The following is a 12,139-nucleotide window of genomic DNA, read 5'->3' as shown; positions in this document are numbered from 1 at the left end:
TTTCTCCATAAGGCACATTACGGTGTATTTGCATTTAGGAGCACTAGAGAGCACTAAGGCTGCCTTTGGGAAGTATTTTAAACCAAAAAATGTACCTCCGAAAAGTACAGAAAAGTAAAAAATTTGGCCCTAAATAGGCTATGAGAAGGACACTTACTTCCAACATAAGTGTTGAAACAAGAAGTTGGAACATCACCTTCTTCACCCTCAGTTGGGAACATGCACATTGGGACACTCAACTTTTCATCATTATGCCCCTGTCTGGGAAGTATTGATTTTTGTGTTATAAATAGATGTTAGCAAGTAGGTGAATTCATCCAAGCAGAATCCACAAATAAAGAGGATTGACTGTACTTCTGATAGTTCTACATTTCTTCATTTTTTGTCTCTTTCCTTCTGCTCTTTTATGTAGGTAAGGGGCCGTGAGACTTACGAGATGCTGCTGAAGATCAAAGAATCCCTGGAACTCATGCAGTACCTTCCTCAGCACACGATTGAAACCTACAGGCAGCAGCAGCAACAGCAGCACCAGCATTTACTTCAGAAACAGTGAGTGTGTCCCTGTGTCATTTTAGCAGATGTGATTAAGATGACTGTGTATTCAGATTGGCCACAGGATGGTTGTTGGCTGATGTAAAAGGTGAGGTTATGAGACAGCAGAAATTGGTAGGTTCACATGAGCTGGTCTGGGGACTCCTTTTTCTGCTTCAGCAATCTTCTGTGTTTCTTATAACCCTCCCTTTGACAACTTACATCTATATTCTGAAGTTGAATTGAAACCATTTCAAGTGAATTCTGAAAAGAGACTCACACTAATAGAATTGGTTTTCTTCTCTATGCCCCTGATCCATACACAGCTATCAATAGTAGAATTTTGAATACACCCTCTATTCTAGTAATAATGTGTCTGTTTAAAGTCACATAGTTTTTCCTCATCCCAATATCTTATCTTGTCCCTCGGCTGGGATGTGCACAATCCACTTTTGGGAAAATCATTATAGACTAGGGACAGCACATAGGTTTCACTATAAGTGACTTCTTTGAGTGCTGTGTTGAGGATTCAGAGTCCTAGTGCCTGGTCATTAGGGAAAATCTGGATGCGTTAGGGCAAAATAGAGCCACATCGCCAATGTTTTAACATCCTCATTCTAGGTCTTCCAGCAATGCATGTTAACATCAGTGAGGCCAGATTTTGCAACCATTTTAGAATATACATGCAACCTATTTATATGTTCATTTTACCTTGATTCTTGGATCTTTGATGATGGTATTCTTTATACCTAACCAGAACAGACTAGCTCTTATGAAAGGAAGGGAAATTGGTGAATCAGAACTCTGATTTATACTTTCCCTTCTGTGGTTAAATATAATCACTTGTGAGCTGAAAATCTGTTGTGTCCTTATGGAAAGTATTGCCAGAGTCTCCGTTGCTGCTGCTGCTGCTAAGTCGCTTCAGTCGTGTCCGACTCTGTGCAACCCCATAGACGGCAGCCCACCAGGCTCCCCCGTCCCTGGGATTCTCCAGGCAAGAACACTGGAGTGGGTTGCCATTTTCTTCTCCAATGCATGAAAGTGAAAAGTGAAGTGAAGTCACTCAGTCGTGCCCGACTCTTAGTGACTCCATGGACTCTAGCCCACCAGGCTCTTCTGTCCATGGGATTTTCTCCATAGATCAATGTAAAATGTAGACATTTTATACTTCAGGCAAAAAGAAATGAAGCCAAAACTATCTTGCCTATGACAAAGATTGTCTTTTACATTAGGAACACAAGTGAACGATAAATAATGGATATTTTCTCATTTATTATTAACTACTCTAGAGAAATACCTATGAAAAGTATAATAAAAAGGTATTATTTTTCTTTTTTAAATCAAAATAAATGCAGTTGAGGAGGTTGGACTGCATCTCTGATACTCAGGAGGTGTTCTCTGAGCCTGTATCTACTGACTATGGGATATGGAGTGGGCAGCAGAGGAACAAAAAACAAGCATACTCTCTCTTTAAAGGACTTCAGGCTCTTTGACAATTTAAGACTTTTTTTGCCTGAAAGGGATCTCGCCATTCACTTCTAGCACGGAAGTTTTGCAAATCATAATTAGGTTTTATAGTAAGGCTGACTGGAAAGTTGAATCAGGAGGTTCCTTGGGGATACAGAGTACTCCATAGGAGAATTAGAATTCAAGGTTCCAGAATTTCCATTGTCACTCCTTATATAATATTTAGGATATCAGATAGAAATATATATTAATATATTTAAGTGCAAAACTGATTTAGTTCTTATAAACTCATACAAGGATCAAAGAAACAGACTTGTAATATCCTTTACAGACCCATAGCGGATAGATGCCTTCTCCAAGATACTTACATCGTGCTATTAAGACAGATTCCCAGATTGTTTTCAGTTCACCCTGGAAATGTTTGACTTAGCTAAAATAATGTCAGAAGAGTTACTCAATGCCGAACTAGTTGCTCCATGATTTCCTGTCTTTTTTTCAGTTAAAGAGAAAAGTTCTGTCAGTTTTAAATAGTGTGGTTTGTAGATTCTGACCTTCTACCACACAGTTTGGCAAACATTTTCTTTCTTTCTTTTTTTTTTTTTTTCTGTAAAGCACCAGTAGCAAATATCTTAGGCTTTCTGGTCCATATATATGGTCTCTTGCAGCTCTCCTGTTCAGAAACACAGACGCAACAACAGACAATATATAGACAAATGAGAGTAGCTGTTACAGTAAAGTTTTATTTTATGGACACTGGAATTTGAATTTCATATAATTTTCATTTGTCATGAAACATTTTTCTTTTGAATTTTTTCCACCTTGTAAAAATGTAGAAAGCATTCTTAGTTTATGGACCAGATTTAGCCTATTCACTATAGTTTTCCAGTCCTCTTTCTAGATAAAAGAGTGGATCCTTCATGACTTCTTGACATTCATATTTTTTTAATAACAGTATTTGGAAGCTAATCTGTATATCCTAAAGTAGAGAAGTACTGAAAGATTTTAAGAAGTCTTTTAGGGTGACATTTCAGAACAAAACAATAGCAGCCTTTATCAGAGCCCTCTCTTCTCTTTCTTGCGGCTGAAGAAGTTAGACATGCCCATCTAGATACACAGTATGGTTCCTCATCAGCCAAGACCAGAATAGTTGACATGACATGTGTAACAAGCTTTTTACTGAGGATCTGCTATGTGAAAGCATTAGAAACAGAGATGAGACAGATGTGTTTCCTGCCCTCCCATAGTTTACAATTTGGTAGTGACTTACCAGAACACTGAATCTTAAATAGCCTCTGGAAGTTTGTTTTCAGCATCATGTAAGTTTATAGGATATTTGAAACAGTTTGTCTACATCACACAATAGAAAGAATAGTTTTGTGTCATAGTTTTATAGATTTTATGAGCCAAGACAATCTCCTTCAGTCAGTTGAGGGCACGTGCATTTGTTCATTTACATGGGATCCATGAGGATACATAGTTCTGTGTCTCTAGATGGAGAGTTATTCAGAGCCTATAACTTCTTTAGCCTAACTGGCTGACATGACTCTAAAGGGAAATTATTTTATTATAATTCATATTTCATCAAACCATCTGTTTCATCAAAGAAGAAACTACATCTTAAAATTGTTATTTTAAGAAGCTCAAAAGAGTTTAGAGACATATTTTCACTTTTTGCATGTGTGGTCACAGATGAATAGTGAGCAATTAGTAGCCCTGTAGTTCCCTGTGGTATCCATTTGTATGTACCATTGCATGCTTTTGACTGCTTGTTTCCACAGTGTATAAGAGCTAACTTTAGCTGTGATAACTTGTGCATGGAAATATAACAGACTGCAAAATGCAATCTTTGGAAAATATAGACATTTGGTCTAATTATGTCTTTGTTACATTATATATACCTGGATTTCCCTCCATTGTTTGATATACATCTATATAAATTCTCCAGTTACTGTAGTCTTCAGCTGAGTTTTTTTCAGCTCTTTTATTTTTATGAAGATCTCCAAGAAAAAGCACAAATAATTAGACAAGCAAAAATAGAAATCTAATTCCCTGGCAATCATTTGAAAATAATACATCAGCTTAGAAAATGCCTATGGTAGCCTGTGAATTCTTTGCAAAAATTTAGTACCAATATTATGCTGGTGAGAAATCAATCTTATACTTTTCTTTATAGTGGAGGGAAAATCAGTGGGAAGGGAATATATTTTGTACAAGGTAGTAATGAAATATTTTCAGTTTTAATTGCTTCTCTTAGTGTCCCAGTATGTGTTTCTCTCTGTTTGCTTTTCATTTGTGCATGGTTTTCCTTTTTCAAAAATTCCTTCACAATTACCTTCATGATCATAGGCTTTCTGGAGGATAAATCTTCATTGAATTTTTGTGGCTCTAATTGTTATAAGTAGGTTTTATACAATGTATAAAGAAATTTTATTTTAGTTGATTGGAGTAAACATAAGGAGTTATGTTCATAGAAGCCAAAATCTAGTAAGAGGACAAGTTGGACCCATTCTTGCCACTAGATTCCTTACCATCATATTTTCAAGGGACATTAACTCTTAAGACAGTTTTTCAGAAGCCACTTGAAACCTTCTTAGCAATTCTTTTGACTTGTGTACTTTAGAGCGATACTATCTCTTTTTCATTATTTTTTCCTTCTGTAATTTACTCTCCTTCTTGGCTTTCATCCTGATCTGAAGCCAGCATTACTTTGTTAAAATTTTACTTAGCCTAACACTGGAGAATTATTTTTGAGTTTCTACAGGGTGGATTTTTACTTTAATTTTAATACAAATATGGACATTCTGAGGAGCTCTTAATGTTTCCTTCTCCTGTAGGATCAGATCACTTTCTGCTAGCAGCTCACTGGTCAGATAGGTCATAGAATATCAGAGCAGAACAGGAGCTTCAAGACCTTAGTTCTAGCCTCTTTGTACCATAGCTGGGAAAACTGAGGCCCAGTTAACTACCCCTGTGAGTTCATAGCTAGTTCATAGCAAAGCCGAGATCAGAATCAGATCTGAAGGATATAGCTCTTTGCAATGATTTGGTCTGCTTCATTAGTTAAGAAAGTTATAAAAATAAAACCAAGTGAAAGTTGCTCAGTCATGTCCAACTCTTTGTGACCTATTGACCCATGGAACATATAGTCCATGGAATTCTCCAGACCAGAATACTGGAGTGGATAGCCTTTCCCTTCTCCAGGGGGATCTTCCCAACCCAGGGATCGAACCCAGGTCTCCCGCATTGCAGGTGGATTCTTTACAGCTGAGCCACTAGGGAAGCCTAGTAAAACCAAAGTAAGCACTTACTCCCACTTTTCTGTCTCTGTATCAAGTGGTTACTATTTACCTTTGTGGTTTCATTGTAAAGTCCTGTCTCTTTAGGCTTCTCTAGCTATGGTTTTCTTCAAGAATGTTGATCATTTTGCTTCAAATTCATGTATCTGTGAGAGAAGCAAGTAATATTTTCAGAATTATCACTGTGGGAGAAAGCAGAAAACAGAAATCTTTCTCACTGAGAGATAATACCGTATTTCTAAGTTTGACTTAGAAATCTTCCATCTTTCGCATTTCCAGATTATTTGATTGAAATTGCTAGTTTCATAGATTTTTTTTGAAAAGGTTAATATCTAGTTCAGCCTCACAGGTCATGGCAGTACACAAGCATTTATAGTTTACCCAGTTAGTTTTGAACTCCATGGAGATGTTGGAAAGTTGTCAGGAGAGAGAGTTACTAGCTCTGAGTTGGTAATGATGAAAAATATCCTCAGATTAATTAAATTCAGATAGATTAAGTCACTTTTCTAAGTTCTTACGTCTCACTGCAGAACTTAGCTCAGTTTTAGGTCTCAGTGGGTACCCCTCTGGTCCAGACACTTTTATCATAACTGAAAGATGATTTCTGCATGTTGTCTCATTCAACCCTTTGTCCAAGAGAAGCCCCAAGATGTAGTATCCACACAAAAAGTCAAAGCCATTGTTCTTTAGTTGGTAATAAATTACTTCCCTACTATTAAGAAGTTGTATTCTGGCATCTTCTTTAAGATGATCCCAATTCTTGCTGGTGAGAAGATTTACTAAATCTCAGTCCTGACTAAGGGAAAATGGCTTTGTTCCTTTGCAAGGAATAACCACATGTGACTCAAAAGCCATCAGGGCTGCAATTCCCTAACACCTTGTGAGGTTGCACAACCTTTAGCAAAATAAAAGGATTTGTTCCTGGCATCCTTGAGCATAATTGATTTCTTCGTTATGCAAAAGTTGCTTTCATGAGTTTGATATGTGCATTTCTAGGCCAAGTTTGTGACTGAAAGGATTAAGATACTTATCCATTGCAATCTGGGCACATACAAAATGCTCATTAATAGTTCTTTACAAAGGCAGGATGATGCAGCCCCCAGACTGATAAGATCATATTTCTTCATACTTCACAGTTAGGCTAGACAGGAACAGTAATGAGGCATTATAATTGGGCAGATGACATTTCACAAAAGATTGAAGTTACTTCTTGTCTCTGCATTCCTTTTTGCAATTAATTGCGTCCAGTATGCCAAATGCTGTACTAAGCATCATGACCTACCTTGTCTCAGTAGTCCTCAACTGAATCACTTGTGGAACTTCTTAAAACTATATATATATATATATGTGCTTAGGTTCCAACCTGGTCTCAGAAAGGATCTGGGAAAAAATGCCTTAAAAAAAAAATTTTCCATAAGTGATTCTCACAGTTCTGGATAACTACCACTACCTTTTCTCCTTTCTTCTTCAAAATCTTGAAATGTCATCTCTGAGTGATTTTAAAGGTAAAGAAAAAGGAATAAAAATAGCCTTGTGACATTCTGTTCTGACTGTGCTATGATCATGAAGGTAGAAGGAAGTGTTTCTGCATTCAATGGATTTGAATATGTGAAGTCCTAAGCCTTCATCTTTTCTTTTCTCTGGTTCCTCTCTGCAGTCTCCTTTCAGCCTGCTTCAGGAATGAGCTTGTGGAGCCGCGGAGAGAAACCCCGAGACAATCTGACGCCTTCTTTAGACATTCCAGTCCCCCAAATCGATCAGTGTACCCATAGAGTCCCATCTCTGTATTTTGAGCGTGTGTGTTTATTGTGTTTCTGTGTGTGTGTGTGAGAGTGTGTGTGTGTGTGTGGTTGTGTGTGTGTATCCAGCCCTCGTAACCAGGACTTGAAGACGCTTTGGCTCAGAGACCCAACTGCTCAAAGGCACACAGCCATTAGTGAGAAAATCTTTGAAGGGACTCAAAACTGTATGAGAAAGGACGTTTTCTGCAGATTTTGTATCCTTAGATCTAGCATGGGTCTGTCAGGAACCTCTGTGTTTGTCTGTGAGCTTTTGTGTTGTTTCTCAGGAGGGAGGAGCTCAGGTTGGGACGAGGGGCATTACAATGTTTATTGGAACCCTTTTCTGTTACCTTCTGTTGTTTCTGAAACTCATGAAGAAGCTTTTGAGCAGGTCTCAAACTTAGATGTCTTTTTAAGAAAAGGAGAAAAAAAGTTGTTATTGTCTGTGGGTGGCTGAGAGACTCAGTCAGGCCCTTTTAATGCTGGTCATGCAATGATACTGCAAATAGTAACAAGCTAAGGTGTCAAATGTACTGCTGGGCAGAGAGGTGATAACTACCACGATCGCCACTGTAGGGGATGATTCTTTTCTTCTTTTTGAGAACTTACATCATCAGTATCCTCCCCTCATATGTAGTAGAAAGTTCATTAATGCTGTGTCAGACCCTGCACTAACAACCCATGTCAGCATCTGATGTGATAGTCTTGTCTTCCTTTTTCCTGGAAACCCTGGAGACCTACCCCTCCAAATTGGTGTTTGGACCCCAAGGAAAGTAAACCCCTTTTATCATTTTAAGAAGAGGGTATAACTACCCTGGTGATATTCTTCCAGGCAGCCATATATCATTCTTCAGTGCCCAAAGTGGAACTCAAAATCCTAACACCAAATCTGTGATTAACATCTCTGGAGTTCCTGTCCCTCAGTCTGACCCTAAAGTCACCCATATCACTAATATTGTTCAAACTGTCTTGTCAAGGACACTTAGGTTTTGTCTAAGTGATGTCCAAGTAAACACATGTTAAAGTCAACCCTCCTGGCCCAAATATTAGAGTTAATGACTTTACTTTTTTTGGTTCAGTGAGTTTAGAGGATCTGTATATTTCCATTTTAAAATCATATTTAAAAATAATAATATAAAGACTTAAAAAATCTTCTCCCCACACCAGGTCACCAGCTCTTTATTCTGTGTCACCACAGCAATGATTTATTGTTATTGAGGCTGTTGCTTTATGGATGTGTGATTTTAATTTTCAATAAACTTTTGCATCTTGGTTTATCTTGAAGTTTTTCTTTTCTGTCTCTTTTGCTTTTTTAAAAATCTCTTAAATGCTAGAATATTTTCATTTAAGTGCTTGAAGTACCATGTGTAAGTCGAAAAAGCAAGCAGAATAGGTCATTTGGGTTCTATCTACACTATTGTCAGTAGTTGCTGTTTTTATTTAAGATACTCTGTATCAAGGTCATCAATCCTAAAAACAAATTTCAATGCCAGCACTAACTTGAAAATATGTTTTAGCCCTGTGCGTGTTAAATTTCATCATAAAGAGCTAGACCCTTATAGTATCATTTGGTTACATCTCTGAACAAATCTAAGGTTATATCTTCAGCTGCCAAGTTCTTTAGAAGAAATTTAAGTGAAATTCCAATTTATTAAATATTTTGGCTTCTGTGACAAAGGCCATAGAAAATATCCAGAAATCTGTAGTGGAACCTGTTGTCCAATGCTTTAAAAAAAAAAAAAATTACATTTTCTGATCTTTGAGTAACTCTTTTTTAAAACTTAAAAAACTATTTTTCTAAATAAAAATAGTATAGTTGCTTAGAAAAGCACTTAAGAAAAAACTTGTTTATGTTTGAGATAAAAGTAGAATAGTGAAATCAGTTATCTTGTTACACTGGCACAGGTTTCACTTTCCTTTTAAGGAATTCACAAATTCCTTAAAGGATGAGTAAATGTGTTTAGTTTTTTAACATTTGCACTTTCTTTCAGACTTTTTGTTCTGAAATTCACTCTATTTTTATGGAAGTTTTTAATGGGTTTGTAGTAATGTTTATATACATGCATATATGTGAGCTGATGGAACATATTTTATAATTACAGTTGATCTAGCTGGAGAAGAAACACTGTCTTTTGTCTTTAGAAGCAAAATTCCCCAGATAGGGAGAAAAGTTACACGTGGGATGGTACTGGGCAGAATTTCCAAGAGGAACCATTCCTATTCTCATGTTCCATGTTTTTCCACCCACCACCCCCCTCTTTTTTTTGACCCCTCTCATACCTGTGGTGTTTCCAGGATCTGAGACTGCACTCCAGCAATGGTTTGGTAAGATAGCTTCACCCTGATACATTGCCAGATTCCACTAGAGAGTTATCTTTTCCTTAGCAATGGAAGATTGAAGGACACAGAAGGAATCCTTTGGTGGAATTCTAGGCATCTCCAGCAAAACAGTGAAGACTTTGAATTTGTGTCTTCTTAAGAATCTTAACTCTCTGCCACATAGATACTCTCTAGACTCTGAATCTGGAAACCGGATTTAAATCCTGGATGATCCTAAAGCTCTCTTGTGGTTCTGAGATATGGGATTTTATTCCTAGAAATGTACACAGAAACCTATGTTATCAGCATTAAGAACTAGAACTTGATTTTACCAGGACTTCTACTCAAAACTAGAAATACATGGAACATACCTTTTCTAATTTTTGTATGTTGGGTTCCTGAAAAAATCTAAAGTGCCTCTGGAGAAAATGACCTGAGGCTTACACCTTGTTATTTCTCTGGGGGTATCTAAATTCCTACTTTTTCCATTTAGTCTGTGTGTATTGTGTGTGCACATTTTCTTTTTTGAGTGGGGACAGAAACCATAACAGCACAGGTTATGTTGTCTCTGAACACTTTTTCCATCTCTTAATATGCCCCAGCAATATTTAGGATTGTCTGCTCAAACAATGTGACATTATATTTGTAAAGGAAAAAAAAAAAATTGTTCTTCAAGGCCTTTAAATTGGTTATGATTTTTTTTCAGCTTTGCTCCCTTTTCCAGAGCACGTAGAGATGTTCAGAATATTTTCTACATCAGACATACAAGCTTATAATAAACAGATGACCACAACCTTTCTCCTTGTAGTTTTAACACTCACTTCAGCATTAAAGGAGATGCATTCAAAGTTTCTGCACTTTTCAGACTCTCTTATTCTTATTCATCTCTTCACCCTAATTTCTGGATTTGTCCAGCTAAGAGTCCTTGCCACTTCTTCCTATTCTTAAACTGACACCTCTTATCCCCTTGACTATACACTAAAGTTTTAAACATTTGGAGCTGGAGGGAAGAGCAAAAGGCAGCAATGTCTCTTAAGCACCTACAATTTACAGGACAATATCCAGGACTCTTACATAATCTGATTTAATCTCCATAGCAAGTCTTCTGGAGTGAGTGTAATACCTGTTCTACAGATTAAGAAATTGAGACTGGAGAGACTTGTATAAAACCCAAAATCCCTTAACTGATTTGGGTCAGATGTTTTGATTGGCTCCAAAATTCATGTTCCTTCTTTGTTCATCTATGACTTGTGACCTACCTTCCTCAAAAATAGTTTAGGTGGCTTAAAATGAACTAATAAAATTATAGAAAAATAAAGACCACAAAGGGAACAGGAGAAGGGAATTGTAATAGGATGTGGAAGAAGGCATTCACTATAATTAAGGGTCCAGGGAAAATTCAGAGCTTTTAAATACACTTTCACTTTCCTAGTGGTGGACATTAATGCTTCAAGGAACGTTTCCATTAGTTCTTGCTGTAATTGTGACTGATTGGGGAGGGTAGGAGGGATAAGGAGACGTTTCTTTAGGTTACAGAGGACCAGTCTGCCTCTGGAGTCTGGGCAGCCCGGCATCTTTGTTACTTTGTGGTGGGTAAAGATAAGGGAAGAAGCACCTAGTAAAGTTTCTCTTGGTCATCCTGCTCTGAGCGTTCTTGGACTTCAGTATGGACTTGACAGATGTTCCTAGGTATATTCAAATGTGTTGACTCATGCAAGGTTTCTACACAGGGGTAGAGTGGACCTGGGGATAGCTAGGACTCCCTTTACTCTGTCCTTTGTTCCATGCTGTATCTCAGCCTCCTATGTTTCCCTCACTACCTACTTCTTGATTATGTAACCTATTGCACTGTCTTACTTCTGGGAAGGTGCCACAAAATGAAATGAAATGCTTTAGACTAAGAGAAGAGCCCTCTCAGCTCATCATTTAGAGCCGTGTGTGACTTGGGTCCATTTTTCTTAAAGTATTATATTTACCCATCTGTACAACAGGCATTATCGTTTCTGCCCATCGCTACCCTGCCATCCCATGTCCATGTGAGATTCATTCAGAAAATGGATAAAGGAGAGCTTGGTAATGTGAAGAATCTTAGAATTGGGAGAGTTTATTATATAAACACTTATTTATACAACAAGGATCTACACATGTTTTCTTGAGGAGGGCTAAAGTGAGAAATCAGTACCCTCCCGCTTTAAGGCAGCAGTTGTAAAATACAGCTGAATTGTCAATTGCACGTTAATTGTTGTGTTCATTTATGCAAATATAGCCTATTATTTGAATTCCTCTAGCCAAGGCTCATTCGGTGATACGGATGGAGGCTTCTACGTTTTGTGTAATTATGGAGGATGCAGAGTGGCCGCTTTGAAGTCCAAGCCTAGCACTACTGTAGCACTCAGGTGTTAGAGCCACTTGTTATTTTTTCAGACATTATTATACCGTGCTTGTTTGGAACTTGGATTCATGTACAGAGCCTTCTAAATCTGATATACACACAAACAAAACTTGACTATGCAAGTTTGTATGGCTCCAACAGGGAGGAGACAAATAGGAACAAAATAATACATCTTATTTGAAAAGTGTCATAGGGGAGGTTTTCCCCTTTTACATGCTCAACCCAATCTTCATTTTATGGGCACAGATTACTCACTGTAAATGTCTGATAGTGTCTGATAGTGTGTACAATTCTTCCTCATCTTGTCTTGTTCAGTTATCACCATTGCTCTACAAGGTTGGTTGGATTATAAT

General features: G+C 37.5%; 1 protein-coding gene across 8 annotated transcripts in view; it reads left to right on the top strand.

Moving 5' to 3' along the window:
• Positions 1-12,139, top strand: part of TP63 (tumor protein p63) — a 262,441-nt gene that overhangs the window by 241,334 nt on the left and 8,968 nt on the right. For 6 of the 8 annotated variants that reach the window (XM_068976082.1, XM_068976073.1, XM_068976112.1 and 3 more), the window contains one exon: positions 413-549. In XM_068976082.1, coding sequence (XP_068832183.1) covers positions 413-549 — 137 coding nt within the window. Of the gene's footprint in view, positions 1-412; positions 550-6,951; positions 7,067-12,139 lie in introns of those variants that run through there. The other 2 variants (XM_068976102.1, XM_068976139.1) reach the window with 1 other exon arrangement.

This window comes from Capricornis sumatraensis, chromosome 1 (assembly GCF_032405125.1).
Source record: "Capricornis sumatraensis isolate serow.1 chromosome 1, serow.2, whole genome shotgun sequence".
In the NCBI taxonomy this organism is placed as follows: Eukaryota; Metazoa; Chordata; class Mammalia; order Artiodactyla; family Bovidae; genus Capricornis; species Capricornis sumatraensis.
Note: the sequence above shows the minus strand (reverse complement) of the source record. Positions and strands in the feature narration are given on the sequence as shown.